Raw genomic sequence first — 27,453 nt, 5'->3', positions numbered from 1 at the left:
AATTACGGCTTTCAAAAGAGCACCACATACGTTATCTTTCAAAAGAGGCGCCGGCAACAATGCTAGCTAAAAGGACATGAACAAAAGCGCTTTACGGACCGCCGTTTATACATGTTGAACTAGCTCAGTTGTTAGCTAACTAAACAGGTCATCACCGAGATCAGCTAGGTAATGTTAAGCTGGCAGTATACTCAGTAAGAAGAAAGAACTTCAGGATTGAGAACCATCGGCGAACATGTCCACGAACACTGTTGTCGGTATACTCAGTGAGAACACTGCACCGTTTAAAGTCACTCCACGCCGCTGGGGCGAATAATTACGAGGCAGCTATTAACCGTGGCTGGAATCTCAACCAGACCTCCGTCTCGCGGCTACGCCATGGATATATAAAGAGAAGGGCTACGCGAGATCACAACACAAAACAAAATGTTTAAAGTGGCTTTAGTTTATCTAGCAAAATGCGAGTTTAGACAAGGGGGTCCACTTTCTCTTATTTCCGAATGTGTGCTAGGCGTTTTGATGACTTGCTGAAACGAGTAGCACCGTTCATCGAACATGCGGGAACTCACAGAATTCCCATCTCTACAGAAGAGAGATCGGCGTTGACTCTCCGTACATTAGCATGTGAATTCAGCCCTCTGAACTCTCAACTGTGACGTAACAACTATGTGATATTTGGACCAATAGCTGACAGGGGGAGGTCGGAGAACAAGAACGAACTTTTTTAAAAATTCTCACTGGAAGCCGTCACAAACTGCACCGTACGAACACACAACACTGCGTCTTTTTGTTCATTAGTTGTTCTGATTGCTTCGTTTTGCTCAAAAAGTTCTACTTCGTAAGAAGTATACTGCCTACTTTAGCTGGTCTTACATTACATTTGCACTGAGCTATTAGCGTTAAATACTCAAACTAGCAAATATGTTATCTAACAGAACACAAACTCAAATTAAAGCCGCAAGCGGCGTTGGGAGGGGTCAAAGCATTGGCACAATTGCGCCCCCTATGGAGCGATTTTTAAATGGTTTTGTCCTCATGATCATATAACTTCACCCAACATATCTACTGCATCACCATGGATGTCTCCTCGCCGCTAGGCGTAAAGGCCTTTACTATGTCGTAACACTAAAGGCTGTTTTATACTTCTGCATAGTACATGTAAAAATGGGTCTGTGTAGGGGTTGTGCGCAATGTGCGGCATGTGCGACGGTTGCAGACCACAGCCACGTTGAAGACGCAGACCTCCTCAAGAAATTAAAAGCACATAGTTAGTAACCAGTGCCCGCATACGCCGTAAAGAAGATGATTGGTTGACTGCTGAAATGAGGTCACTGGCATATGGCTTTGACTAACAGGTTATAACAGTTGATTCACAAAACCGATAGGCAACGTTAAATATGCGACTAAAAACGCTTTTGTCAGGTGTATGTCTTCGTTGCAACAAGTTACATCTAGCATTTTTGTGGTCATTGGTGCAGTATTTAGCAGGTTTGGAAATATAAATGAAGGTGCTGTCTTTTGAACTACTACGGTCAGTAACAAAATCTAATTACGTGGCCTGCACAACCTGTGCAATATACCGCACAAATGATTTGGCCCTTCGCGAGTGCAAAGTATAAAACAGCATTTAGATGGTCCGGCGTGTATGTAGAGCTGCAGCGCTTCTGCGCTGCAACTAAAATAGGCGTCACACACATAGTCCAATCCATTGCTCAGCTTAGCAGAGAATGCACATTTCAGAGCGCTTCAGAGACAGATAGAATAATAACACATAAATACACATTTCAAATAATAAATACGACATTGAGAAAAAACGAAACAAAAGACGAAATATCAACTCGCGACCTGCGTGCTGCGCACAGAGTAGCCTACCGTATTTTTTATTTAGACATTGACAGATAAGAGAATTTTTGGTTGCGCTGACCTATAAAACGCTATTCCAAAAGCAAAATCAGACATATTATACATCGTTAGAAAGCTTATACTCTCACCTACTGAATAAATGAATTGTCAATCAAGCCAAATTGTACTAAAAAGGGCGACAACGCCGTAAGCAACAGGTGTGGTATTACTCACAGCTATTTTTGAAGGTAGCCTACCCAGGCATCACAAATGTGCATATATCTCACAAACGGATTGTCCAAGACAATATATGACCACTCAGTCGCAAAAGGCACATGTCTACGCGTAAAACCAATGGTAAGATTGTATATTTATTCAATGTTTAGTCCCAGATATTGACTGTAAAATGACATGGTATAATTTTTAAAAATTTTGTCTCGCTTATTTCGTTATTCAGTGAGCAGCGTTTTCACTGCTGTATTGGCATATTTTAGGGCTAATGTTGGGTTTATCTTGTTGTTATGGAATATTACATTACATTACAGGCATTTGGCAGACGCTCTTATCCAGAGCGACGTACAACAAAGTGTATAACCATAACCAGGAACAAGTGTGTCGAAAACCCTAGAGAGAAATACCGTTCCAAGTGCAGGGAACAACCGCTAGTTCAATTTGGGCCCTGTAGGTTAAACTGATTAACACAAACAAGAACAGCAACAACTCAGTCTATGCAAAAATTCAAGCAATTTAAGACGAGTGCCTACGAAACAACTACCTAGTTACAACACTAAACTTACAGTCAATTTAGAGATTAAATTGAGAATACGATTTCTCTCAGCATAATGACGGATTTAAAGACTAAACAAACTCACCCAATATTGTCTTCAAATGGATTCATGCCAAAGAAGAAAAATAATGATTCATCCTCTCAAAACTTTTACTAACAAACTTTTAGTAGCAAAAAACGAAATATCAACTCGCCATCCATGCTACCTGCTTCCTACTCTCAGAGTACCGTATTATTTATTTAGACATTGGCAGAGTACAGCATAAATGGCGTCTTTTGTTTATATTCAATATTAGTAATTGCAGCGAGAAACTGCAGCTGTAGACACAAGATAGTTTGGTATGTTATGGTAGCAACGGAATGAAGTGGACTATATGTATTACCGTCATTGTTTTATTATACCAGCGTGTTTTCGCGCGTTTGCACCGAAACTCAAATACTATCAATAAAATGGTTTAGTCATTTCTCAGCATAATGTCAGATTCAAAGACTAAACAAACTCACCCGATACTGTCTTCAAATGGATCCATGCTCAAGAAAAGTAATTATTCATCCTCTCAAAAAGCTTTTACTAACAAACTTTTGGTAACCTAGCATGCACTCTGGCTGGCACTGTCTTCCATTGCTTCCCCGACGTTCAGACCCTCCCCTCACTGATTAAAAACTAGACCCTACAGTGTCGGATTACTTGCGTCGCCATGGATGTCATCTAGCCGCTTGCCGTAAAGAGGTTTACTAGATGTCGTAACACTTAGATTTGGAGCTCCAGCTCTTCCGCACCCCACCTAATAAAAAAGTCCAAATGGCAGTCAAACAGTATGGCGGACATATGTGGTCCCAATAGTTGTAGAGCACATTCAGATGCATCGGTCGATGAAGTTTTGTGTTGATCTGACTTACGGTGTGGGAGTTATGACCTTTTAAAAATGACCCTTGGTGGCGCTATAACAATCTGGCCAATGTGGGTTATTTGTAGTGCCTGAGTAGCGGGGGGCCATAGGAACCCACCTATCAAATTTGGTTGGTCTACAACTTATGGTTGCTGAGCCTTAGATATTTTAGTGGAGAAAGCTTCCACACCCCAACTAAAAAGTCAAAATGGCGGGCAAACAATATGGCGGACATAGGTGGTCCCAAAGGCAAAGTTGAAGAGTACGTTGAGCTGCATAGGTCGATGAAGTTTTGTGTTGATCTGACGTACGGTGTGGGAGTTATGGCCTTTTACGCATGATCCTTTGTTATAGCGCCACCATCTGGCCGACATAGGTGATTTGTAGTGCCTGAGTAATGGGAGGTCATAGGAACCCACCTGCCAAATTTGGTTGCTCTAGGACTTATGGTTGCTGAGCCTCAGACACTTTTAGCGGAGAAAAATAAGAATAATAATAATAATCCTAACAGATACAATAGGGTTCCACCAGCTTCGCTGCTTGGACCCCTAATAATAATCCTAACGGATACAATAGGGTTCCACCAGCTTCACTGCTTGGACCCCTAATTAGTCCCAGAACAGACGCCAGGTCTGAACATCACCATTTCACCGGCTAACTTTAAGCATTAGCAACATTCAGCTAGAACTGCAAACATGCATGCTGAAAGCAGGACTCCAACATTACATTGCAGATACTACTAACTGAAAAGGTCTGCAATACATCCAGTTCTTCTTGTTAACTTTTTACGGCGGTTAGCATCCAGTATTGTCGCATTAATACATTCAGTTAAATATAAAGGCATAATGAAACACTTACCTGCTGTACGCCATCAAACCCAGATTTTCCCACGGAGAATTTGAAACCACAGCGACCTTCTTCCAAGAGCATGTCACAGCAATATGCGCATGTGATTGGATATAACGTCGTCGTTTTCTTGTTTTACAGCGGGTGGTGTCCAGCTTATTGGTGAATTACCGCCACCTTCTGCTCCGGAGGTTGGATCAGACAATAGATTTACACTCTAAATCCCTTCACCCTAAACTATATTTTATCCTCCATGCTTTACACGTAGTCCTACTATAAAATCCCTATCCATGTCAGCCGCCCTAGAACCCTATACCCGCTTATCCATCATATCCTATAAAAAATTTAAAAAACCTGCATTGGATATAACGTATTAACGGTCCAAGCGTAACCGTGCAGACAGATAGACAGATATTTTAATGTAAGCCAATACGTCATTTACAAACGTTCTGACAACCTACCAGTAACGTTTCAAATGAAGTAAGGATGAGGACTGTGATATAACGTAATTGTTACGTTATTAAATTACATCGTATTTACGTAATTCTGTAGCGTTACTGCAACGTTGCAGAACAGTCTCCATGAGGACTGGTTATTTTGCGACCATAGAGCAATGTTGTCACAACGTCACCTGTTGGTATTGTTGCAAATTATGACCAAAGTGCAACGTCATTACGTAGTGTTTGTTGGGGAGCACTAGTCAGAGTACACAGCAAGTTAAAACGAAGTGGTTTGATAGTTTTTTAAGTGAATTTAGTTTGTGTGATAAGTAATCATTGTAAGTGCATTTTGTACATAGAAGCTCTACGAAAGGACTCCATTTGACTGAAATACCGGGCTTAGTCACAACAGGGAATATGTAAATAAAGAACATTTGTTTTGTGGGGTTCCAGTGGGTACCACCTTTTTCAAGTCTGTGTGGTGTTTACATCTGGAGTTATAAAGCTTTAAATAGGGTACCCCCTAAATGGGCAAAATTTGGCTAGATTTGGCATGTGCGCTAAGGGGTTAATTAAATGTTGTATCCCATATTTTAGCAATATGAGTAAATGTGTGTGTATATTAGATTTATTGTATTAATAACACTAAATATTGGTTCATGTTGATCAAAGAAAAAAGATTTCCCCACAAGGGAATTGTGAAACTAATTGCTTGAATCCCTCGACCAGAGGAGGATGGGTTTTTCCCTTGAGCCTGGTTCCTTCCAAGGTTTCTTCCCATCTGCCACAGGGAGTTTTTCCTTGCCACTGTTGCCTTAGGCTTGCTCCTGTGGGGGTTTAGGCCAGAGCTGTCTGTATTGTGACAACTGCTGTAAAATACGCTATACAAATACAATTTGATTGATTGATTGATCCCTGTGATTATTATAGCTGGTGCTTGCCCATTGTTACTTCGTATTTTTGAGAAATAACTGAACATCGTTACCTGTTAAAATGTAAGTCCTGTAAAATATACATCATAAACTATATTTAAAAAAAAAATCAACTTCATACATACACATTTAGTAATACTAATACAGCCTTGTTTAGTATATCAACTTTAAGACAAGCAACACGCTTGGAATTAGCTATCTCATCGCGACCCATAAAAGCCAATGGCGCAGACGTTGCTTCATAATTTCAAACCGCTTTCCTAACGGCTCTATTGCGTCCGGCGACTTGGGTTACAACAGTGTACGGATTCCTAGACGTGCTGATAGAGACCACCCTTTCTCATATTAACCTCAAATACGCAAGACAGGACACGTATACAGTATGCTAGCAAATTTATGTCAAGTTCCATTCATTTATATGTGGCGGTCGATACACGTTCCCCTTAGCAACAAAAAGCTAGCGCTGGACCACCTCTGACTTATTTGTCGGCACAGAAAAAATAGGTGCTCTCACTCTAGCACTCACTTCGTTTCAGGTAACAATCTCATGATATTACATTACAGGCATTTAGCAGACGCTCTTATCCAGAGCGACTTACACGACTTACACAAAATGATAAGCGATAGCTAATAGCTAGCTGACCAGTAACAAGGCTGCAATAGTTATGAATTAGCTAACTAAATTGATTGTAGCTAGCTAGCTAAACGTAGCTAGCTACATATAAATCATACACCGTAACGTTAGATCAATGCTAGTAGTTGATACGCTTTAGCTACGTTTTGAACTAACGTTATGATACCTGTTTCCAATGACTTGACAGTGTTACATTGACTGATCTTTTTTTTTTGTGGTAACCTAGCAAGATGACCCAAACTATTATTAAGAGCCACGATGTTTTTCCATCAATGCATGCTAATAAATAACCTACAGTACATTGGCTACACACGCTGCCCACTAGCCCCAGTTTGTGTCTCATGTAAATAATTGTCGTTTTTAAGCAATATCATAGAAAGAGTGCACTTTTTACACAGGAATGTACATGTAACCAGAATAGTTATGGATTATGCAAGGAATGTATGATGCTCAGCAAGGTGCAATACTGTCAACACTGTCTGTATCTGTCACATTTTTCTGGCAGTGTAACGTTATCGCATTTGAGTTTGGCCAAGTAACGGTTCTTTTCTTTGGCTGGTAACCCCAAATAATACTGGCTAGACATAGTTTTAACTAGCTAGCTACCATAATTTACTTATTTATTTTGCTTGTTATCAGAAATAGTCTAGAGGGACTCTTGTTATTGATTGCTTGCGGAAGTCTGCCGGAAGTTAAGTTAGGGCCAGAACAACGCACATGCGCAGTAACGTTTGTTTATGTTGTTACCATTGAAAGCGTCTATATACCCATGCTCTTTTTAACTGCACTTTCTTGTAACGGCTTTGTCTGTATACTGTAAAATTAAAATAAAATAACAAATTTCCCATTCATGTGGTTGAGTTTGCAATCCCAGAATTGTAACAAGCTGTTCATTTTTCTTAATTAGCCGAGATAATAAGCACAATACTAGCCTATATACCCGATTATCTATCTCTTCAAGCAATAGATGGCCTGATGTAACACTCTTCATCAATTTCTTTGACAGATTGTTCAATTTATATCTCCAAATATTCATTTGCGAAACAAAAGGAATCTGCCTTGTTTAACATTAAAAAGGCTGTGTTCTTTACTTCCTGGTACTGTCCAACATTAGGTTACCGCATATATTTCTTCTCCCACACCAACCTAATTTCATGAATATTATGAAACTATATGTTGCAGAACTATTTTCTTGAAGACAAGACCACACACAAAATGGAAAGAAGTGGTTAAAAGAAATACAGTATTTCCGAAAGTGAAGTATTTTTAAGTAATTTCTTCAGTCATAACAAGCAGGGACCGCACACAAATCGGTTACATTTCAGCAGATGTCATGTAGTCTATTCAGTTTGTATTCAACGTCTCAATTTCAGTGAAAAAGTGAAAATTTATAACGAGTTCTAAACCCATTGTTTATATGACCAGCCACAATTATCCATCCCCACCCTGAAGTCTTTATCCGCTTCATCACACAACTGTAATGAATGAATTTTGTGTGATTATATGTGCGAAACAATTTGAGCAATTCACATCAAAGTCAGTCATTCAGTAGCTCAAACATTTGCACCTGGCAAGTACCAGAACTTGCTTTGAGGGTTTTGTGAAGAAAGCTGGCGCAAACTGCCTGTATTTCTTTACTGATTCAAAAAATAAAACACAAGTGTCAGTAGTAATTACCTATTTCAATTACGTTCATAACTTAATTGACTCTGATAAGTTATGCTGGTTTTTTCTACCATAAATTTCTACATCAAAACGTCTATGGTAACCTATTGTTGTTAGACAATGTATTGACCTGTGAATAAAGTTCATTGTTGAAGTTAATGTTTTACAGCATTGCAAAAGGATGCATTCATTTCATTGACAACAGACCATTTCATTTCGATCAAGATCTTTTAATGAAAGTTTAATCTGGCCATTAAATGTATTCAATACAAATGAACACAAAACCAAATAGCAAAAGAAAAGATACTATGCAGTCCAATTTGGTGTGTGCTTATAATAAATGCATGTGACCCAGGTGGCTTTTCTTTTCCATTAAACATTTGGTATAGGACTGAATTGCGCGTATACAATCCTCAAATGGCGACTTTCGCAGCTGTGTACAAAAAGTTATTGACCGTGCAACATTTAGGATACGTTACATTTATACCAATCCTCTCATATATGACATGGCTAACGTTAACCTATGGAATGTGCTGAAAACGCTCAGATCTGACTGTTGTTAAGTTTCACAGTCTGACTGCGAAGTTTGCTGAATAACCATTTATAGACATACATTCCACTCAAATACACACAAAAATTTTATGGGTAACGAGCATGTCCCCATTTACAGCTTGTCGCTAAAATGTATTTTCCTCGCCTTTCCCATTAAAATATGAGTAGCGGTAATTTGACCGCAAGCCCCACTGTTCTTGTTTGTTTGTGAGTCCCGCTGTCAAGGTGTTAACTGTCAAATGTGGTTTTGAGTGCTCACATTTGCCACCTGGTGGTGGATGTACAAAAAACAAATTGTTCCTGTGGAGGGAATGCTAATTTGATGGCTATATTGGCACTCGCATCATCAGCCAAACTTTAAAGTGGCCTAATTGAATCAACATGGTGACGCTATAACAAAATCAATGTTGTCTTTTAGAGATGTAAAATTGTAATTATAAATTTCCTCATCTGGATCATCGGTCTGTATCTTTTGTGTTGCTGACCTCTTGGATTGGCCGCCATTTTGGAAATACTATTATCGATTTTCCTTTGTCCCCAGTTTTGGCATAACCACATGAGTGAGACATAGTGATGAAACTTTGAAGGCCTATTGACTGGTACTTCAACAAAGCAGGTACAAGCCATTGGCTTAATCAAAACACATGGTGGTCTTATAGAGCCCTGCATATTACAAATATAGAAGAAATTCACAAGAAAATCACTTAATTTGCAGATGCTTCAAATATGCTTTAATGCAACTAGTTCTTAAATTCTTAACAAGTGTGTTTGTGTTGCTGTGATTTTGATGTGCCCTCCACAAGCCAATCAAATCAATGCGTATTGCTTTGCATTTAAAAGGTGCTGAGTAAGGGTGATGCCATACTATGTAAAGACAAGGTGTTTCACATTGATTTGAAATGTGAAGCTGTTACAGACTAGATTCCATTCAAGAATCCAGACTTGTGGTCATACAATTCGCCATTCTAGCTATTGTTTGAGAGGGATAGGCACTCTCTGGGAATGACACTGGTTGAGTTGGTGACAATATAGAGATGTGTGCCTTCGGTCAGAGAATCACTAGAGGATCTTCAGTTTAAAGGCTTTAATTATTGTTGTATGTTTGTGTGTGTGGTCTGAAAGGAACAATACGAATTATTACAATAATCCTTTACATAGGGTTACTGTACATTAACATCAATAATAAACAATAAAATGTTGTATAAAAGAAACTATGTTTAGTTAAAATACTGTCAGAATAGTATCAATATTGCAACCTGATAGCATATTAGATGGCAATATTAGTAATTGGGTGAACGGTATTTGCGTTAATGTAAACGGTATTGACAGTACAAATGGTATTAACATTGATGTGTAAACAATTAACTGATTTCTTTATTAAAACCATTAGTAATTAAATATATATAGTGCTGCATATAACAGAGTTAGACGGGCATTGAAAAATGGCATTCCGAGTAAAGATAATTAGTTCATTTGTAACTTAATTATAGCTCACTATCATCAGATAATGACTGTTTAGTAACCAAAACGGTTAACTGCCATTAAGAATCGCTACCTAGCAACAGAAACAGTTAAATGGCATATATGATGGCTACCAGAGTTTAGCTAAAGCTAGCTGAATGACAATGTAAAATAACTGAAGAAACATTACTATGAAATAACAATGGGTGAACTACAGTTACAATATAAATACATGGTAACATTGGCCAGTTACTTACGTTGTATTCAATAACACAGAAACAGTAAAATAAAGACAATTAAAAACTTTCTCTCCGGCAGGCAACACAAACTGAAACTCTGTATCAGAAGCTCCGGTTATAGAATAGAGTGGCTTCGAGTACTAACGACAGCTTAGGCAAACTTTCGTACACTAGCTATTCCCAATTCAAACTTAACATATTAATTTTTCAAAGGCAATATTTAACATTTATAATTAGAAATTAATTGAATGCTTTCACTTTGTATATTATTTTATATTTATTGCACACACACACACACACACAGGCAAGAGCACAGTCCAGAGGAATTATTGTATATTGTGTTTCACAGAATATTTATTTGGATGCTTTAGACCAGGGGTTCTCAACTCGGGCAAGAAATAGCCGGTGTGGGTGCAGTCTTTTGTTCCAACCAAGCAGTTACACACCTGATTCTACTAATCAACCTTTGGAGTCTTTACTAAGGACCTTGATTAGTAGAATCAGGTGTGTAACTGCTTGGTTGGAACACAAGCCTGCACCCACACCGGCCCTTTCTGGCCTGAGTTGAGAACCACTGCTTTAGACATTGCTTGTCTGTCTGTTTAAGGCCAACGCAACACACAAGTTAGGTCATTTAAACTTTGTGTTCAGCCTAAAAAGTGTTGGGTGTGAACTTTGAGACTACTTTGACTGCCCTTGTAGAAAACATTCCTTGAATATGTTCAGCAGTTATCACTGCAAATAGTCCATTTTGATCTAGATTTTTTTTTTTTGGAAAATGAAAGGTGCTTTTTTCCCCTCAGTGATTGCTTGAATATTGTGGGTGTACTTTTTAAAATGCGGAGTAATAAACTAAATTGTTCAACTTAATTTTAGATTTTTAGAATGTATTTAACTATTGCAGCTACACCAAGCAACTATAAGATGTCAGAATCTCAACAAAATATAACTTTGTACATATGCTTGGCTAGTAATTGTGCATACACGTAAAAGTGGCGGAAATTTATTGTACCTATACAGGGTTTTTCCTGGCTCAAAATGAGATGGTACTTTAATCGTGATCATGTGGTCAGATCAGATTTACTACAACTTGTTACTAATGTGAGTTATACTTTTTAATGGCAAGTAATGATCAGATGATGACTGTCATTTCACCAGCTCCTTGCAAGCTCTTTCTAAAAAAAACTTGAAAAAGTTAAATTGATAAGATGTAATTTATGAAACTATTGAAAATATTGGATGTGGATTGGAAAATAGTTAAGGAATTCACTTGAAATGTACGTGGTTGCTTGGGAACTCTGTGAAAGTGTTTAACAATTATTGGTAAACAGAATAATAGTATGGAGTGGTCATTTACGCCCAAAATGATTTCATGAACATTACAAGCACAACAGAGACAGATAAGATGTCAACCTAAGACCTAAAATGGTACTATGCACAGTCAATATACATCCATGTACATGTACAGTAAATGGTGTAAATGAAAACCTCTCTACAGCTTGAGAATTAATGCCATAATATAACATTCTAAACCCAAATGTCAATGTTGACATCTCAGATCAACACAATGACATTGGACTTCCACATGAAGGCAATATATACTGGTAGTTTCTAATGTGTCTTAATATTAGCGATGTGTGCTTAGACCCTGTGTATTGCTGCTTGCGGTTATATTTCTGAATTGCCCACTTCCGGTACATGCCTGACTACAGTTTCATGTTTTGTGAATTTAAAGTCTAGAAAATGTATAGCCTCTTTTTTAAAATGATCTGTTGTGTGTATTATTAATTCCTTCCAGATTCCAGCAGAGAATGAGGTCTGCCTGTTGTCATCCACCTCTCCTCTCCCCAAACCTGGAGTAGAAGGCTTGAGAGGGCTGCCTCCAGAGGAGGAAGATGAGGAAGAGCAGGACACTTTGACATTTGTTCCGCAGGCCCTGTTGCTGAGACAAGAGGTGGGCGAATCAGAAAGCTGCTGCTCTGTGCATGAGGTGGTGGAAGATGAGGAAGAAGATGTGGTGGGAGTGGCTGAAATAAGCAGTGCGTCCACCTGTTATATAGACTCCACAATGGAGTTGCATGAAGCCCCCACACCCGAGGACCCAGAGGACAAGCGACAGGAGATGGAGGTGGAGGAAGTGGTGGCTATAAACATGAAGTCTGTGGTCCCAGAGGTCTTCCCCTTGCCCCCCACATGCACAGGTATAGAGAAGTTGGATGAAGCACCTGGAGAGCAGGAAGATGTAGAGCCTGTATTGGGGCAGGAAGAAGTGAAGTTTAACCTGGTACAAGAATTTGCAGAACCTAACCAGGAGCAAGAAGTAGCTGAGCCTAATCTGGGACAGGAAGCTGGGGAGCCTGGCCTGGGGCAGCAAGCGGGGGAGTCTGGCCTGGGACAGCAAGCAGGGGAGTCTGACCTGGGGCCGCAAGCGGGGGAGTCTGACCTGGGGCAGCAAGCGGGGGAGTCTGACCTGGGGCAGCAAGCGGGGGAGTCTGACCTGGGGCAGCAAGCGGGGGAGTCTGACCTGGGGCAGCAAGCAGAGGAGTCTGGTCTGGGGCAGAAAGCGGGGGAGTCTGACTTGGGGCAGCAAGCGGGGGAGTCTGGTCTGGGGCAGCAAGCGGGGGAGTCTGGTCTGGGGCAGCAAGCGGGGGAGTCTGGTCTGGGGCAGCAAGCGGGGAAGTCTGACCTGGGGCAGCAAGCGGGGGAGTCTGACCTGGGGCAGCAAGCGGGGGAGTCTGACTTGGGGCAGCAAGCAGGGGAGTCTGATCTGGGGCAGCAAGCAGAGCAGTCTGACCTGGGGCAGCAAGCGGAGGGGTCTGGCCTGGGGCAGCAAGCGGAGGGGTCTGGCCTGGGGCAGCAAGCGGGGGAGTCTGACTTGGGGAAGCAAGCAGGGGAGTCTGACTTGGGGCAGGAAGTGTCGCAGCCTGATCATGAACTGGGTGTGGTGGAGCAGATTCCAGTGAAGGAAGTGACAGAGCCTATGCTGGAGCTGGAGAAGGCAAGCTTGGAGCAGGAACAGGTGGAGTACAGCTTTGAGGAGGGAGAGGCTAAGCAATGCACAGTGCACCTAGGTGAGGAGTTCACTGCTTCAGGTAGAAATTTTTTTAATGATTTGAATTTATCCTTTAAAAGAAAAAAAATATATATATTTTTTTCTTTTAATCACTTGGCACTAAAGATAAGTCACTGTGGATACAAGCTTCTGCTAATTGCAGATGTAAATTTGGCCTGTTGAATAACTGAACCATGGGCCATTTACCTTCTCCTCAGGATTGGATGAGTTTGTGGAGCGCCATTTATTTGGCAACGATCTTTCTTCCCCACTGACCCGTTCCAGCATAAGGCAAGCATCGCAGGCCTGGGCAACCTCCTCCTATAGGTACAGACGATATGTTTACATTTACTGTTTACTAATGTGTACTACTGCAGAACAAAGCTGTATTCTGGTATCTCTGTTTAATAACTGATTACTACTGTCTGTGATATTTGTGTCTCATGTAACTTGATACTCTGATAACTTGCATATTTGCACATTTTGCGCTCAGAGGTAAAAGAGAATCGAGATTACATAGCATCCATGAGTTATTGAATTATTAAATTGGTCGCATGTTCAGCTGGGAATTGAGCAATTAATATTTGTTCAAATGTTAAATTTAATGTTTTAGTCTCTGGACAATCTTGGTTTAAGTAATATATAAAACTTTTTTTTTTTTTTTTTAATAAATTTATGCTTTTCTTTAATTACTCTTTTCATCTGCCCCCTTTATTCTTTATCAATTGAAAACTACTGTTCAGACCAATAAAACAGGCTTTAAAAACTAAGGTTACAGATTTCAGTTTTAACTGAAACTGAACTTGTAGCATTGCTTGAACAATTTTAATGGTCTTTCACTACTTTGTCTTATCTTTGTTTTTGGATTAAATTTGAAATTGTTCATTATGGTGTAAATTTGTCGCTCCAGAAACTGAATTTGAATCTAGTTAATTTTAATAATTTGATTTCATATGAAAGGTTTTGAGGCTGAATGATGCGATTTGAATCTGAATTTCAAGAACCTGAACTTCTATGGATCCCCTTGAAATTCAGTTTTTTATTCAGTATCTATTCATCCTTCCAACTCTCAAAAAGTCAGTTTCAGATTCGACCTTCCAAAAGCTTTGTGATCATGCGGGCACTTAGGATGCATACACATTTATGCTTTTCTCCATACGTAAGTTTTGTTTCGCCCTCCCCCTGCCCCCCCAAGATTTACCAAACACCACATATACCTGTCTCTCATGATATAAGGGAGAGCAACGAGATCAGCATAAATGTTTTTCACATTAATATCCACTTCTACATTTATCATAGATGGTCAGAAAACATCCACAATTAACCTTTTTAACATACACATGGCCCATTAATATATATCAGGGTGATAATGTTGCAAATAATGGCAGATCAGAGTGTGAAACTCAAATTGTGAAACTTAGGGCAATATTTACTGAACATGCTGCAAATTTCTGTCAGTGCCTCTAAAGTCTGTGTTGGCACGTTTTCAATTTAGCAGGGTATTTACTAAGAATGGTTATGTAAATGAGCACAGCCGCAGTGAGTTCATTTAAACGCATCTGCTAGTATTCAAAATGCATCTTGCGCATGGCTGGAAAACAGCATTGTTGCACCACTTCAACTCTGGTGAAGTCAGGTTTTGGACAAGTGTCAGGATCTATGGATGCAATGGATAGGCACTGGCAGCTTTAAATGTTAACACGTCTCATTTGGTAAAATAAAATAAAAAATTTTAAAAGGAAATTCAGAACAGTTTTAATATTTGAAGTTGTTTAATTCCGTACCCAATAGCCAACCATCTCCAGAGTCATCCGCTCGACTTCTGTAACAGGCAACTGTTTCTGAAAATGTGTCATGTGTTTTAATAAGATTAACAAGCGTAGGGGAAGAGTCGCCATAAATGTAATGTGGTCACAATAGCCATTTCAGGTTGGTACATGTACAAATCAATCCTCTACTGCCTCCCAAAGGAATGGAGCAATGTGATGACCTCTGCAGGAAATATTTAAAAAAATAAATAATAATTCAGACAAATTTACCTTGCCACAATGGCAACCAGCTATGAATTGCCTCTAGTAGGTCATATGCATAAATTTCCATTCTCGTCTCATATTTTTTGCAGTCTTGCATCAGAACACCCTAAAATACATGTGCATTAACCCAAACACTCGTCTATTAAAGCCTCACATATACCTATATGGCCCTTAAACCTCAATTGAAGTAGTTCATAATAGAACATCAATCCCCTTTGGGGGCCTGTGATGTGTCAAACCAAAAATATGTGGAGTGGAAGTCACTGCAGTAGTGAATCCTGTCAGTTCATAACTGCGCACATTGCATGGGGAAAAAAAGTGATTTGTGGTTTGGCACTGTCATTACCCATCTTTATACAGTTGTTAATTTAATATTTGATCACACATGGAAGTAATCAAGGGAGCTAACAGCTGTCCATCTGCTTAGCTGGCATAATTATATGTCTATATTGCTGAGTAAGATCAGAAGTAATACCATAATTGCACCATGCAGTGAGGGAAAAGTGAATTAAACGCGGAGGCCTTCGCACAGAGTAAGAACAGCAAAATAACTGTGTTTCTAATTCTTTTCTCTTGCATCTGATTTCTTTTTTATTTTTTAATTTTATTTTTTATTGTCACCAAATAGGCTAAAGACTCAGCCTCCCTGAAATTCTGTGTACTCCAAAGTATGCGGAGAGTGCACACATTCCCACATCGTTTGTATTTCATAAACACTGATCTCTGTTGCTCAGCATCCTTTATATGTGCATGCAGTCTTCTAAAATACGGCACCTTTTGCTAGTAAACCAGATAGCTAGCTACGATAACGAGATGTCGAACTTGGATGGATTTTCCAGAGTCTGACAGCACTCCGGAATGGCCAATGAGAAACATGTGATGCAATCCATCAGATTGATATCTGCGAGCCACGTTCCTAAGTGCCCAGATGTTCACAAACCGAAATCTTTTGGAGATCCAAGATTTTGGAAGGTCGAATTTGAAATAATGACTTTTTGAGAGTTGGCGGGTTGAATAGAAACTGAATAAGTATGGATCCCATTGAAAGAATTTCATTGGGATCCATAAAAGTTCAAGTTCTTGAAATTCAGATTCAAATCACATCCTTCAGCTTTAAAACCTTTTATATGAATTCAAATTATGAAATACAAATTCAGTGTAGTCAAATTAAATTTCAAAACTTTATATACAATTTCAAATGATGAAATACAAATTAATTTGTCTGGTGGCACAAAATTTACACCATAGTACATATCTGGACACCCCTTGGTTGTTTGTCCCCTTGGGGCTGTTTTTCATGATTTGGGCTAGGCCCCCCCTAATTTCTCACTCGTCAGAATATAACATCTGTAGTTTTTCCTCTTCCTTGCAGTGAGTGTTCCTTTAATGCCAGAAAAGAGGCACCTGCGGCAGTTGGCCCCACCTCCCCAGTGCTGACAACGCAGAAGTCTGTGACCTCTGTGTCCTCTGGTGCTACCACCACCACTGATTCACATTGTAAGCAAAGTTGCTGTTATGTTAATAATGGTGAACATTTTTATCATTATGGGCTGGAATGTGTTTTCAGCAAGTTCCCTTCCTCTAGGATTCTGCTTTTATTTGGCCTTGGAAGCTTCTTCTTACAGTATCTGAGAATTAAATTTATTAATGAAATAATTTTTGCTCACATTTTATATACCGCCAAACAGCATCTAGATTTACGCAAGAGCCCATCAAAGGTAAAAACCTTCAATCTTTACTAGCCTAGATTCCTAACTACAGTGCTGTCCAAAATTTGTTTGCATAGGACCCATGGGAAAAGCACCAGAAATTATCATTGTATTCAGGATACCTCATCTTCTACTGCCTAGTGTAATACATTTAAGCTGAAAGTCTGATCAAAATTTCCCCATATTGCACAGCTGTTGTGAGCCTAAATGGCAGTGAGGAACTGTCCGGGGCCAACTCTGAGGAAGACTCTGACACCACAGCTGAGGAAGAAGACTCTGAAAGTGATGTGGAAATCATTGAGCAGATGGAGGGCAATGAGTGCCAGCAACAACCTCAAGACGCCAGCTTATTCCAACAAGAGCCCCCTCTTGGGTTGGGGTATCTCCAGGAGCAAGCTACTGCCATGCCCTCAGTGGTGACTCCTGTGCTGCTGGAGGTGACTACACATAAAACATTTTCCTCTACATGCTTCAGGATTAGGCTCGTCAGCATCATTTTCTGTTACCATTAAACTTGTGAGTCCACAAAATAGGGTTGGGAGATTGGACCAGTATATTGGGAATCGGTGATGGGCTGAATTTGTTTGCCAGTTTTTTGCCAATATGTCCTTTATTTTTTAGCTCCGAACAGCAGCCAGTATAAACCACTCTGTGGTTCTCTTGGTCTATGTAGATTTGTCTGATTGTCCAAAATGTTGACGCACACATGCACAAACATGCATGCACGCAGTATTGACACGGCTGATTGGATGAGACACTGCTATCTAATCTACATACTGTGTACTTGCACACCCTAAAATAAAAAAAGCACAGCCTACAACGGCTTCACCGGAGTGACTGTGACAGTAAGAATGTGGTCTGAAATTAATCATTTCAGAATTTTTAAATGGAATCTTTTAAAACAATATGCAGCTTATCACAAATTAGGCTACTAGTTGCCTGTATGCGTTTTCTTTTAAACCTTAAAAATTAGCCTCGTGATTAATCAGAGGACTAATGTTCAAATTGTGTCGGACATCTGTTCAGCCTCTCTCTGCTAGACTCACTGAAACTCGTAAGCTGTAAAGATTTCAAGGTAATTTAATTTTTTTGTTTAATTGAAGAAGAGCAGACATACTGTTTCAGTGAAGATCAATAAAGAAAGACTGGGTGTCATAGGATAAGGTAAAGGCAGATTTATTTTGAATACAGAATAAATATTTGGTCCACAAAAATCAGCAGCAGCAGATGCCGTGTAAGAGCATGCTTGTAAATAGTCTGCAAATTGGACATTCCAAATTCAGGTGGGATTGGAGATGCCAAATTTATGATTAATAAATAAATGAATAAATAACAGATGCAGGATGAATACATCGGCAGTAACAATTTCAGTGGTGAGGGTGGCCAATATTAGAATTTTGACATAATGCTCGACCCTAACACAAAACATGAATTAAAAAATGGCCAGTTGCGACTATTAGTGAAATTATTCGTAAAATGTCACGATTCTCCATTTATTGTGTAGATGGTAGTTTAGATATTCACTCCGGGCATATGTAGAGTACCTCAATTAAGCTCAGAATTTGTGCACATGTGTGTTTGGTCTGTTGCTGGTGTTCGTAAACTCAAACATTTGCTGAGATGCAGCCAGCATTTTGCCGCGCGGAATGCAATTTGCCCAAGAAAAGCATACATCAGTGCCAATGATTGGTGAAGTGAGATCAACATAGTTTTGTTGGTGATTTAAGTTTGGTTATTTGATGGAATGTACAGTATACAGATGCAAAATATTTCTTTTCTGGAATAATCAATAAAATCTCTAGGTGTGGCTGTATACTGGTATTAACATGAATACCAGTATGATACAGTGCCACAATATAGATTTTGGTATATTGTGAAGCTTTGGAATCAGCATTTTATATTGTATATTTTATATTGTATTGGCTACTGTATTGGTGGTTGAAAACCCCAGACATCATCTTCGACCAAATTTGATCAATTTGCACAAAATGCTGAATCTATATAACTGTCTGTCTACATATATTTTCTTGTTGTTTTGACAAATGATGGCCAAATGACAAGCTGGAGAACTTTAATGTGAGTGTGACTTTTCAGTTGAGTGCTTGTAACTGTAAAACTGTTTTCTGAAATGTCATGCGACTTTGCACACATTTGTGCAAATGACCAGATCTCACATTTCACACCAGTAGCATGGGTTCTTTCAGCCCACATGATGGTGGTAGAAAGCTACTAACAAGGTCCAAATACAGAAACTTGCTAAGTTGGCGCAGCGGTGCTGTATAGCCCTGAATCTGCAACAAAAAAAATCACTACAAATGAATATTATATAGTAGTCGGTAGAAATACATGGAAGGCAGAATTGGTGCTTGGACCCCAGGAATTGCAGCTTGCAGCTATATATGTTTATAAATTCAGATCTAGTCTTGCTAGTGACTGCTCTGAATTGAGCAGCTGATAACTAGGGCAAGTCCATGTGACGGCTTGGAAAGACAGCTGACAGAAGGGAATAGACCCCCATCGGGGCTGGCATGGGTTAGCACCCCATTACAGCGGTGGCGCAGACTGTAAAGAATCTCGCTGCACCCAAAAAAAGCTACAAACAATACATGAAAAATACCCCTAGAGTCTGCGAGAGCAGGGGCAGAAGATGACTCACAGGCAGATTACACAGTTACAGACTATGGAACGGACAGGACTATGCGTTTGATGAGCGATTCAATGAAGGACAGGGTCTCAAACCTGTCCTCTAGAACTAGAACTATAGAGAACAGCACTATGAGTAGGATAAATGCATCAATGGAGGGCAGGGGTGTAGTGGTAGAGGGAAAGAAGCTCCAGATCTGTCCTTGTGGCTGGCAGAAAGAAACAACACTAAAAGGTCTTAGAATACATCAGGGAAGAAAGAAATGCTTGGTAGAGGGAGTGCAGGTTTTCCGCATTGATCAGTACTTCTTGAGAAGTCAGTCGAGTCAGTCGGTTGAAATCCAGCGACAGGTAGAAAACCACAGTTCGCAGGATATCACTAACCCTGTCACTGAGGAGGAGGGGGAAAGCGCTGGAGGAGAGGTTGTAGGTGGTACTGAGGCCAGCCTGCCGGTCAGAGAGAAGAGCTGTGGGCAAAGAGCTAGAGTTAAATGGCCTAGGGCAAATGAAAGGAAAGAATTGGAGACCGTTAACAGGGATTTGATAATGGTGTTAGACGGGCTTTAAGGAACAGTGGTAAATAAATTAGAGAAGATGGGAGACATTATCTATGAATATGGTGCTGAAAGATTTTGAATCATTGATAGAAAGAGGGTGGAGAAATTGCAGCCGGTTAGGTCCAGATGGCAGAAAGAAATTGAGAAATTAGTGAAGGAGAGGAGACAGCTAAGAAAGCAGTGGAGAAAGGCGACTGGATGAGAGAGACGGAATTAATGTTTTGCAGGAAGAGCTAAGAAGTCGGTTAGCAGTACTCAGGATGGCAGAACAACTTAGGAGGAAGAGAAAGAAGAAGGAGCGAGTCAGGACAGCATTTTATAGGGATCCATTTACGTTTGTTAAAGGAATGTTCAGCCAAGGAAAGGGAGGGCAACTCAAAGCTTCAAAGCAAGAGGTAGAGGAATATTTAAAAAAAGACTTACTCAGATACAGGAAAGAATAGAGAAATGGGCCTTCCTCCTGATATACCACTGTTAGGTGAGATAGAGTTTCCGATGGATATTAGGCCACCAAGGTGGATAGGAAGTGGAAGCTGTAGTAAGGCGTGCAAAGGCTTCTTCAGCCCCAGGGCCGAATTGAGTCCCCTACCGGGTCTATGAAAGTGCGCCTGATGTACTTAGATTCTTGTGGAGGTTACTGAGAGTAGTATGGGATAAACGGGTCCGGGATAATCCTTATCCCGGACCTTAGAGGCTAGCAAACTATTTAGAAAGGAATAGTTTAATCAATACCACAGTGCAAAAAGCAGGAATCTCAGGTTTTGCAGGGTGCCTAGAACACACTAGCATGATATGGCACCAGATTCAGGCAGCCAAGATAGAGAAAAGAGATTTACACGTGGTAATTTTAGACCTAGCAAATGCGTTTGGTTCGGTACCGCTTATTTGGAGTGCTTTTGATTTCTTTAGAGTGCCAGGGGCGATTGTAAACTTAGTGAAAGCATACTTCCAAGATATTAGAATGTGTTTTAGTACTATAGATTTTACAACAGCGTGGCAGAGACTAGAGATAGGTATTATGGCAGGGTGTACTATTTCCCCACTAGCATTCACAGTGGCGATGGAAGTCATTATTAGAGCATCAAAGTGGGTGGTAGGTAGGGAGAGATGGCAGGGCAGGCTGCGCCTCCCACCAATTCGGGCTTACATGGATGACATGACACTGGTGACCATGACAGTGCCTTGTACAGAAAGGTTACTAGAGAAGTTAAATGAGAATCTCAAATGGGCTACGATGAAGATTAAGCCTAGTAAGTCGAGAAGCATTTCATTGACCAGAGGGAAGGTAATAGAGAGAAAGTTTTACGTAGATGAGGAAGAAATTCCATCTATAAGGGACAAGCCAGTGAAAAGTTTGGGTAGGTGGTATAATGGGGAGTTGAATGACAGTGAACAGATAGAACAACTTAACATTGTAGAGGGGATAGGAAGGATAGAGAAGTCAGGGCTTCCAGGCAAGTTGAAGTTATGGTGTATTCCCTAAGTTGATGTGGCCATTGTCAGTATATGAAGTGCCAAAGGTGGAAAGGCTAGAGAGGTTGGTTAATTTGTATATTAGGAAATGGCTAGGAGTTCCTCTGTGTATTAGTAGTGTGGCATTGTATGGGAAAGGCATTCTCCAGCTACCAGTAACTAGTCGAACAGAGGAGTTTAAGTGCATGAAGGTGAGAAAAGAGTTGTTGCTATCAGGGAGCAAAAATACAGTAGTTAGTAACTTGGTCCCAAATCCAACTACAGACATTGTAGGTAAGGTGCAACAAGGCCGGGGGGGCTTAGGGCTCAACTCAGGGAAACCAGTATGGAGCAAAGCAGGTCCCACAGAAAGGAGGAAGCTGGTGGTGGAGCAGGTACGTCGACAAGAGGAAGTAGTGAGGTGTACAAAGGCTGTGGCCCAGGCTAAGCAGAGACAGTCGATGAACTGGGAAAGTGTTGAGAAGAGGAAGCTTAGCTGGAGGGACCTGTGGAGTATGGAGGAATATCGTACAAAATTCCTGATAGGGGCTACTTATGATGTGCTGCCATCGCCACAGAACCTAAAACAGTGGGTAGATGGGAACCCGTTGTGCCCACTGTGTTCAGAGACAGCAACTTTGAGGTATATTCTGTCAAGCTGTAAGACTAGTCTTTCGCAAGGTCGGTATACATGGCAACGTAACCAGGTTTTGAAAAGCTTAGCAGCAGGAATTGAAAGCAGAAGAGTACAGGAGTACAGGATGTAATCGGATAGAGAGTGCAGCCATTCAATTTGTCCGTGAGGGAGAGAAATGTAGAGGAGGTAGGTTTTTAGGCAGGCATGAGTCAGGCCATCTAAAGGGAGCTAATGATTGAGAGATGCAGGTAGATTTGGGAGGAAAACTCCTTGCGCCACAAGAGATAGTTAGCATTAACTTGAGGCCTGACCTAGTGTTATGGTCTGCAAGTCAGCGGATAGTTTATTTTATAGAATTGCGGTGCCCTGGGAGGATTCAGTGGAGGAGGCTTATGAAAGGAAAAAGCTTAGATATGCAGATTTGGCAGCAGAAACTGATCAGCGAGGATGGAATACTAGAGTTTGTCCAGTAGAAGTAGGATGCAGAGGGTTTATAGCTCGATCGACTATATCATTATTGGGAGAGTTGGGGATTTGTGGGCGGAGTTTGCGAAAGGTGGTAAATGAGATGTCGGAAGAAGCATTGAAAGGAAGTCAGTGGATTTGGTTGAGGAGAAATAATGTCAGCTGGGGGCCAAAGTAAACAAAGGGTAAGAGTATTCCTTTTCTTCACTCTTTCTGCTTCATGTGTGATATTGTTATCAGGAATTTTTCGACATAAGGATAGTGTGGCAAACACGCCTGCCACAGGCCACCGAAGTGGCTTTCCTTGGGGCCCTCCAGCACAGACACACAGGGAGATGATGTTCCAACAGTCCAGATTTTATTAACGAGGGTTTGGCAAGATGTTACAGCCAAAGTGAGCAGATGTAACCCAGTCATGACCGAAGCTCCCTGGTGTGGGTGGGGATGGCAGATTTAACCTGTGCGCAGTGATTACCTCACTACGCACAGGTGCAGCCACTCCTGTTCCTGGGTCCAATTAGCCTGGCCAATTATCTAATTCTTAACCAATTATCCAATTGGCCAGGTCTAATTAGCTTGACCCAGGGCAGGTGTGGCTGCTTACACCAGCCATCCCCACACCACAGATAGGATAACACAAGGAAGTTCTGCATGTGGGTATCATGGACAATGAGAGCTAGCATGGAGGGGGGTGGTTCTGGGACGCTGGAACTAACTGTTGAGCCTTCCCGAGGTGTCGTGGGCCTAACTTGACGAAACACCGGTGAAGGGAGGTGCCCGCTTGATAAAACCTGGTGATATGCTGGCTTGCACTGCCTGTCTATCTACACGTTGGGTTGTGGTGACCAGTAGGTAGTAGGGTATGTAGCTTCGGCATTGTCAATACCTGGAGCTTGCATCAACGGGGAACGGGTCTGTTGAAGATGGCAATACTGTTTGGGGGCCACTATGGGCCATGTAATACATTCGTAGTGTGTAGTCCCATAGTATAAATATTCATAGGCATGTGTTTATTATAAATAAATGTTTGTTATTAGTTTGAGTTGAGGAGAAATGAAGCTCCGGGTTTAAGAGTTGCAATGATTTGTGTCAATTTTTTCTGCAGGCTATGGAAGCAGTAGGGGAAGAGGAGGAGGTGGACATAGTGGATCTGAAAGCAGAAGACAGAGCGGAGCCAATGTGTTTTATAGAGTTGAGGCCCTCGGACACACTGCTGGTCCCCCTGGACCCAGATGAAGACCAGCACCTCGATCTGCCCAAGATGGAGGATGCCAGAGAGGCTGAAGAGCCATACACCGATGGCTCAAATGGCTTCACCCTGACACTGGAGTCTCTGGAGAACAGGATAACTGGGTCAGTGGAGGACTCTGACAGTCCCCTGCTGATCATGCAGCTCCCCCAGCCAGGGGGAACCCAGCTGCAGCAGCCAGTCCATAGCCAGGAGATCATCTGCTTAGATAAGGTCAATTCAGATTCTTGCGAAGCAGTGTCATTGCTCCCTGCTCAGCCATATGGTCTCATGACTCAAACATCTAAAGAATCAGCCATCACAGAACAGGTGGACAGGGAGGTACTGAGCCAAATTATTTACGGTGCCCAGATGGTAGAAGAGGGGTTGGTGTTGATTGAGAGCAAAGAACCAGGTATACCTACCAAAAAATCAAAAGCAACTGAGGTTGAAGATGCACCTGAAGAAGAAAGAATTAAAGAAGAGGAGTCTGCTTGTTTGCTTGAAGAGGAAACTGCCTGTCTCATTAGTGAAGTAGAGCCAAATCCTTCTGCAGAGTCAGAGTCCAATTCTGTGGTACAAGTGGCAGAACCTGGCTCTGCAGTGGAAGAGGTGGAGCCTGAACCTGTAGTGAAAAAGGTAGATCCTGTCCCAGCTGTGGTAGAGGCAGAACTTGCCACTGTATTTGAACAGACTGAGCCTACCGTTGTCGAAGAAGAGGTGCAGACTGGTGTTTTGCTTGAAGAGACTGAGTCTAGCGCTGTGCCTGAAGAGGCAGAGGCGGAGCCTGGAGTTGTGGTTGAAGAGGCAGTGACTGGAGCTGTGGTCGACAAGGTGGAGCTTGGGGCTGTGTTTGAAGAGGCAGTGACTGGTGTTTTACTTGAAGAGGCAGAGTCTAGCACTGTGCCTGAAGAGGTGGAGCCTGGAGCTGTGATTGAAGTGACAATGACTGGAGCTGTGGTAGAAGCGGTGGAGCCTGGAGCTGTGGTTGAAGAGGCAGTGACTGGTGTTTTGTTTGAAGAGGCAGAGTCTAGAGCTGTGCCTGAAGAGCCAGGGCCTGGACCTGTTGTTGAAGAGGCTGTGACTGGTGCTGTGGTTAAAGCAGTGGAGCCTGGAGCTGTAATTGAAGAGTTGAAATCTGCCCCTGTAGTGAAAGAGGCAGAGCCTGCACCTGAAGTTGCGGAGATTGACCCTGTTCCTCTGTATTCAGGGGCACATTTAGGGGTGAATGTAGCTCAGCAAATACCAATCAAATCCATGAAAGAGGCAGAGCTCTCTGACACATCAGTGGAGGTGGGTTACAGTATAGGATCAAAAGTCAGATCTACTGGTGCTGAAATGCACATGATGACCAGGCAGAGAAAAACAATCACATTTCATTCAACCATAGATGAAGCCAAAAGCAACATGCAGTCAATAGAGGAGCAGCTTCAGCATGAGATAGACTCCAAGTTGCCATTACCACCAACAAGGTTCCCCAGGCGCACAAAGTATGAGCAGGACTCTCAAATCCACACACCCAGGAGGACTAGAAGGATAGGTATTGAGCCTGAGCCCCAGAAAGAGGATAAAGCCATAGTCAAGAACATCTCCATCGAATCCAAAACTAAATCCTCCAAGAAGCAGACTTTACGAAACATCCTTCCAAGGCAGGGAACCCGCAGAACCCAAAATTCCTCCCTGAACGCTGAAGACGTCCCAGACACAGAGGAATCAATTGAGACTGAGGTCCTGGTATTGCCCTTGACCCGCTCAAGATATGCAAGAAAAACAAGAGTTAGTGTCATGGAGGTTCCTGGAACTGAGACTCCATTGCTCCTGGAGGCAAAAGCAGAGGCATTCCACAGCCCTGGCATGATGACAAGGAAGTCATCCCTCTTCCTTGGCCTGGAGACAACACAGGCGCAGATTGTGGGATTGGAACGGAAAGGTGCAACACCAAAAAGGAGCCTGAGAACTGGGAGCCGGAGCAGAGTGGTGGAACAGGGCAAAGGCTCTGCGGTCACAGCTGAAGAACAGCCACCACCCAACTTTCCCCGGCACATAACTAGGAGTAGCCTGGGCAACCACCTGGCAGCCTCTAAGGGGGAGGAGAAAGAAGATCACCTTGTACTAGGCACACCCCTGGATGTGGAGTCGGGGACAGAGTTAGCCAGTGCCTTAATGGAGAGGTTCAATGACAAGGGGGCTAAGGGATCAAAAGGCAGGAAAACGAGCAATAGCGGGACCATGATCATTCGTGCCACGAGGGGCACAGTGGCATCCTCACCTCCCCCCGCAAAGACCGAGGCCCCACTTGTGACAGAGGAACTGTTGTTGGGCAGACAGGGTGGAGGCGTGGAGGCTGACATTAAGAATCAAACCCAGTCCAAGGCACAGAAAACAAGCAGACGCACACAGGTGAAAAAGGCTTCCGACATGGACTCTTCCCTGCCAAGAGACTCCTTTCTGTGCTCTCCACCTCAAACTAGGAGGAAAACCAAAGGTGAGCGTGGTTAGAGATCCAAATATTTATATGAAAAATTCACTAAAAATCACAGTTCCCTTTCAGAGATTTCAAACTTGCAATGACAAAAGACCTCATTAGGAACATAGATATGAATTCCTGAATTCAATCAATCAATCAATCAACTTTATTTATATAGCGTATTTTACAACAGTTGTCACAATAGTTGTGTACAGACAGCCCTAGCCTAAACCCCCACAGGAGCAAGCCTAAGGCAACAGTGGCAAGGAAAAACTCCCTGTGGCAGATGGGGAGAAACCTTGGAAGGAACCAGGCTCAAGGGGGAAACCCATCCTCCTCTGGTCGGCTCAGGGTGCCGACTGGTGACCAGCATGTCAGCCAGTTTATGCAGAAGATATGATAAGTGATGTGGCTCAGATGATGGGTGGGGCCGGGTGGCGGTGATGGGGAACAGCAGGTGGCGGCAGATGTGGGCAGGGTGGAGGCAATGATGAAGGAGGGGCTGGACCGCAGAGGTGGGGGAGACCAGACGACTCTCGAAGCACTCTCGAGGGTTGGGGCAAGAGCCCCGCCGGCAGCGTGGGGAAGAGGGTGGAAACAGCAGTTAAGGAATTTGCAATATAGCAGACAGTGAGTAAGTGCCAGTGGTATGTATTGTGGGACCCCGCCAGGAGTAGAATATGGCTGCATATCTACTAGGACAGGGATGGAGAGCCCATGCAGTCATGAGGGTAGACAACCATACCCGCCTATCAAGAGCCAGCCCATGTAAAGTCGGGTCACAGCTGATTGACAGGTGACAGTAAGGAAAGGATTGCCACCTAGAAAGCTCTATGACTACAGGCTTCTCGCACCATGTCTCCAGACTATAACTGATTGTAAGCTTGAGCATAGAGGTGCGTTTTTAATCTAGATTTAAATA

General features: G+C 41.9%; 1 protein-coding gene across 3 annotated transcripts in view; it reads left to right on the top strand.

The window, feature by feature from the left end:
• The window catches only part of ahctf1 (AT hook containing transcription factor 1), a 224,363-nt gene that overhangs the window by 165,048 nt on the left and 31,862 nt on the right, over positions 1–27,453 (top strand). For all 3 annotated transcript variants that reach the window (XM_064341031.1, XM_064341029.1, XM_064341030.1), the window contains 5 exons: positions 12,087–13,359; positions 13,559–13,667; positions 16,746–16,870; positions 17,275–17,519; positions 23,942–26,549. In XM_064341031.1, the coding sequence (XP_064197101.1) occupies positions 12,087–13,359; positions 13,559–13,667; positions 16,746–16,870; positions 17,275–17,519; positions 23,942–26,549 (4,360 nt within the window). The remainder of the gene's footprint in view (positions 1–12,086; positions 13,360–13,558; positions 13,668–16,745; positions 16,871–17,274; positions 17,520–23,941; positions 26,550–27,453) is intronic.

The sequence above is a fragment of the Anguilla rostrata genome, chromosome 6, assembly GCF_018555375.3.
Source record: "Anguilla rostrata isolate EN2019 chromosome 6, ASM1855537v3, whole genome shotgun sequence".
NCBI classification, from domain to species: Eukaryota; Metazoa; Chordata; class Actinopteri; order Anguilliformes; family Anguillidae; genus Anguilla; species Anguilla rostrata.
The sequence above is the reverse complement of the archived record's forward strand: the minus strand, read 5'-3'. Positions and strand labels throughout refer to the sequence as shown.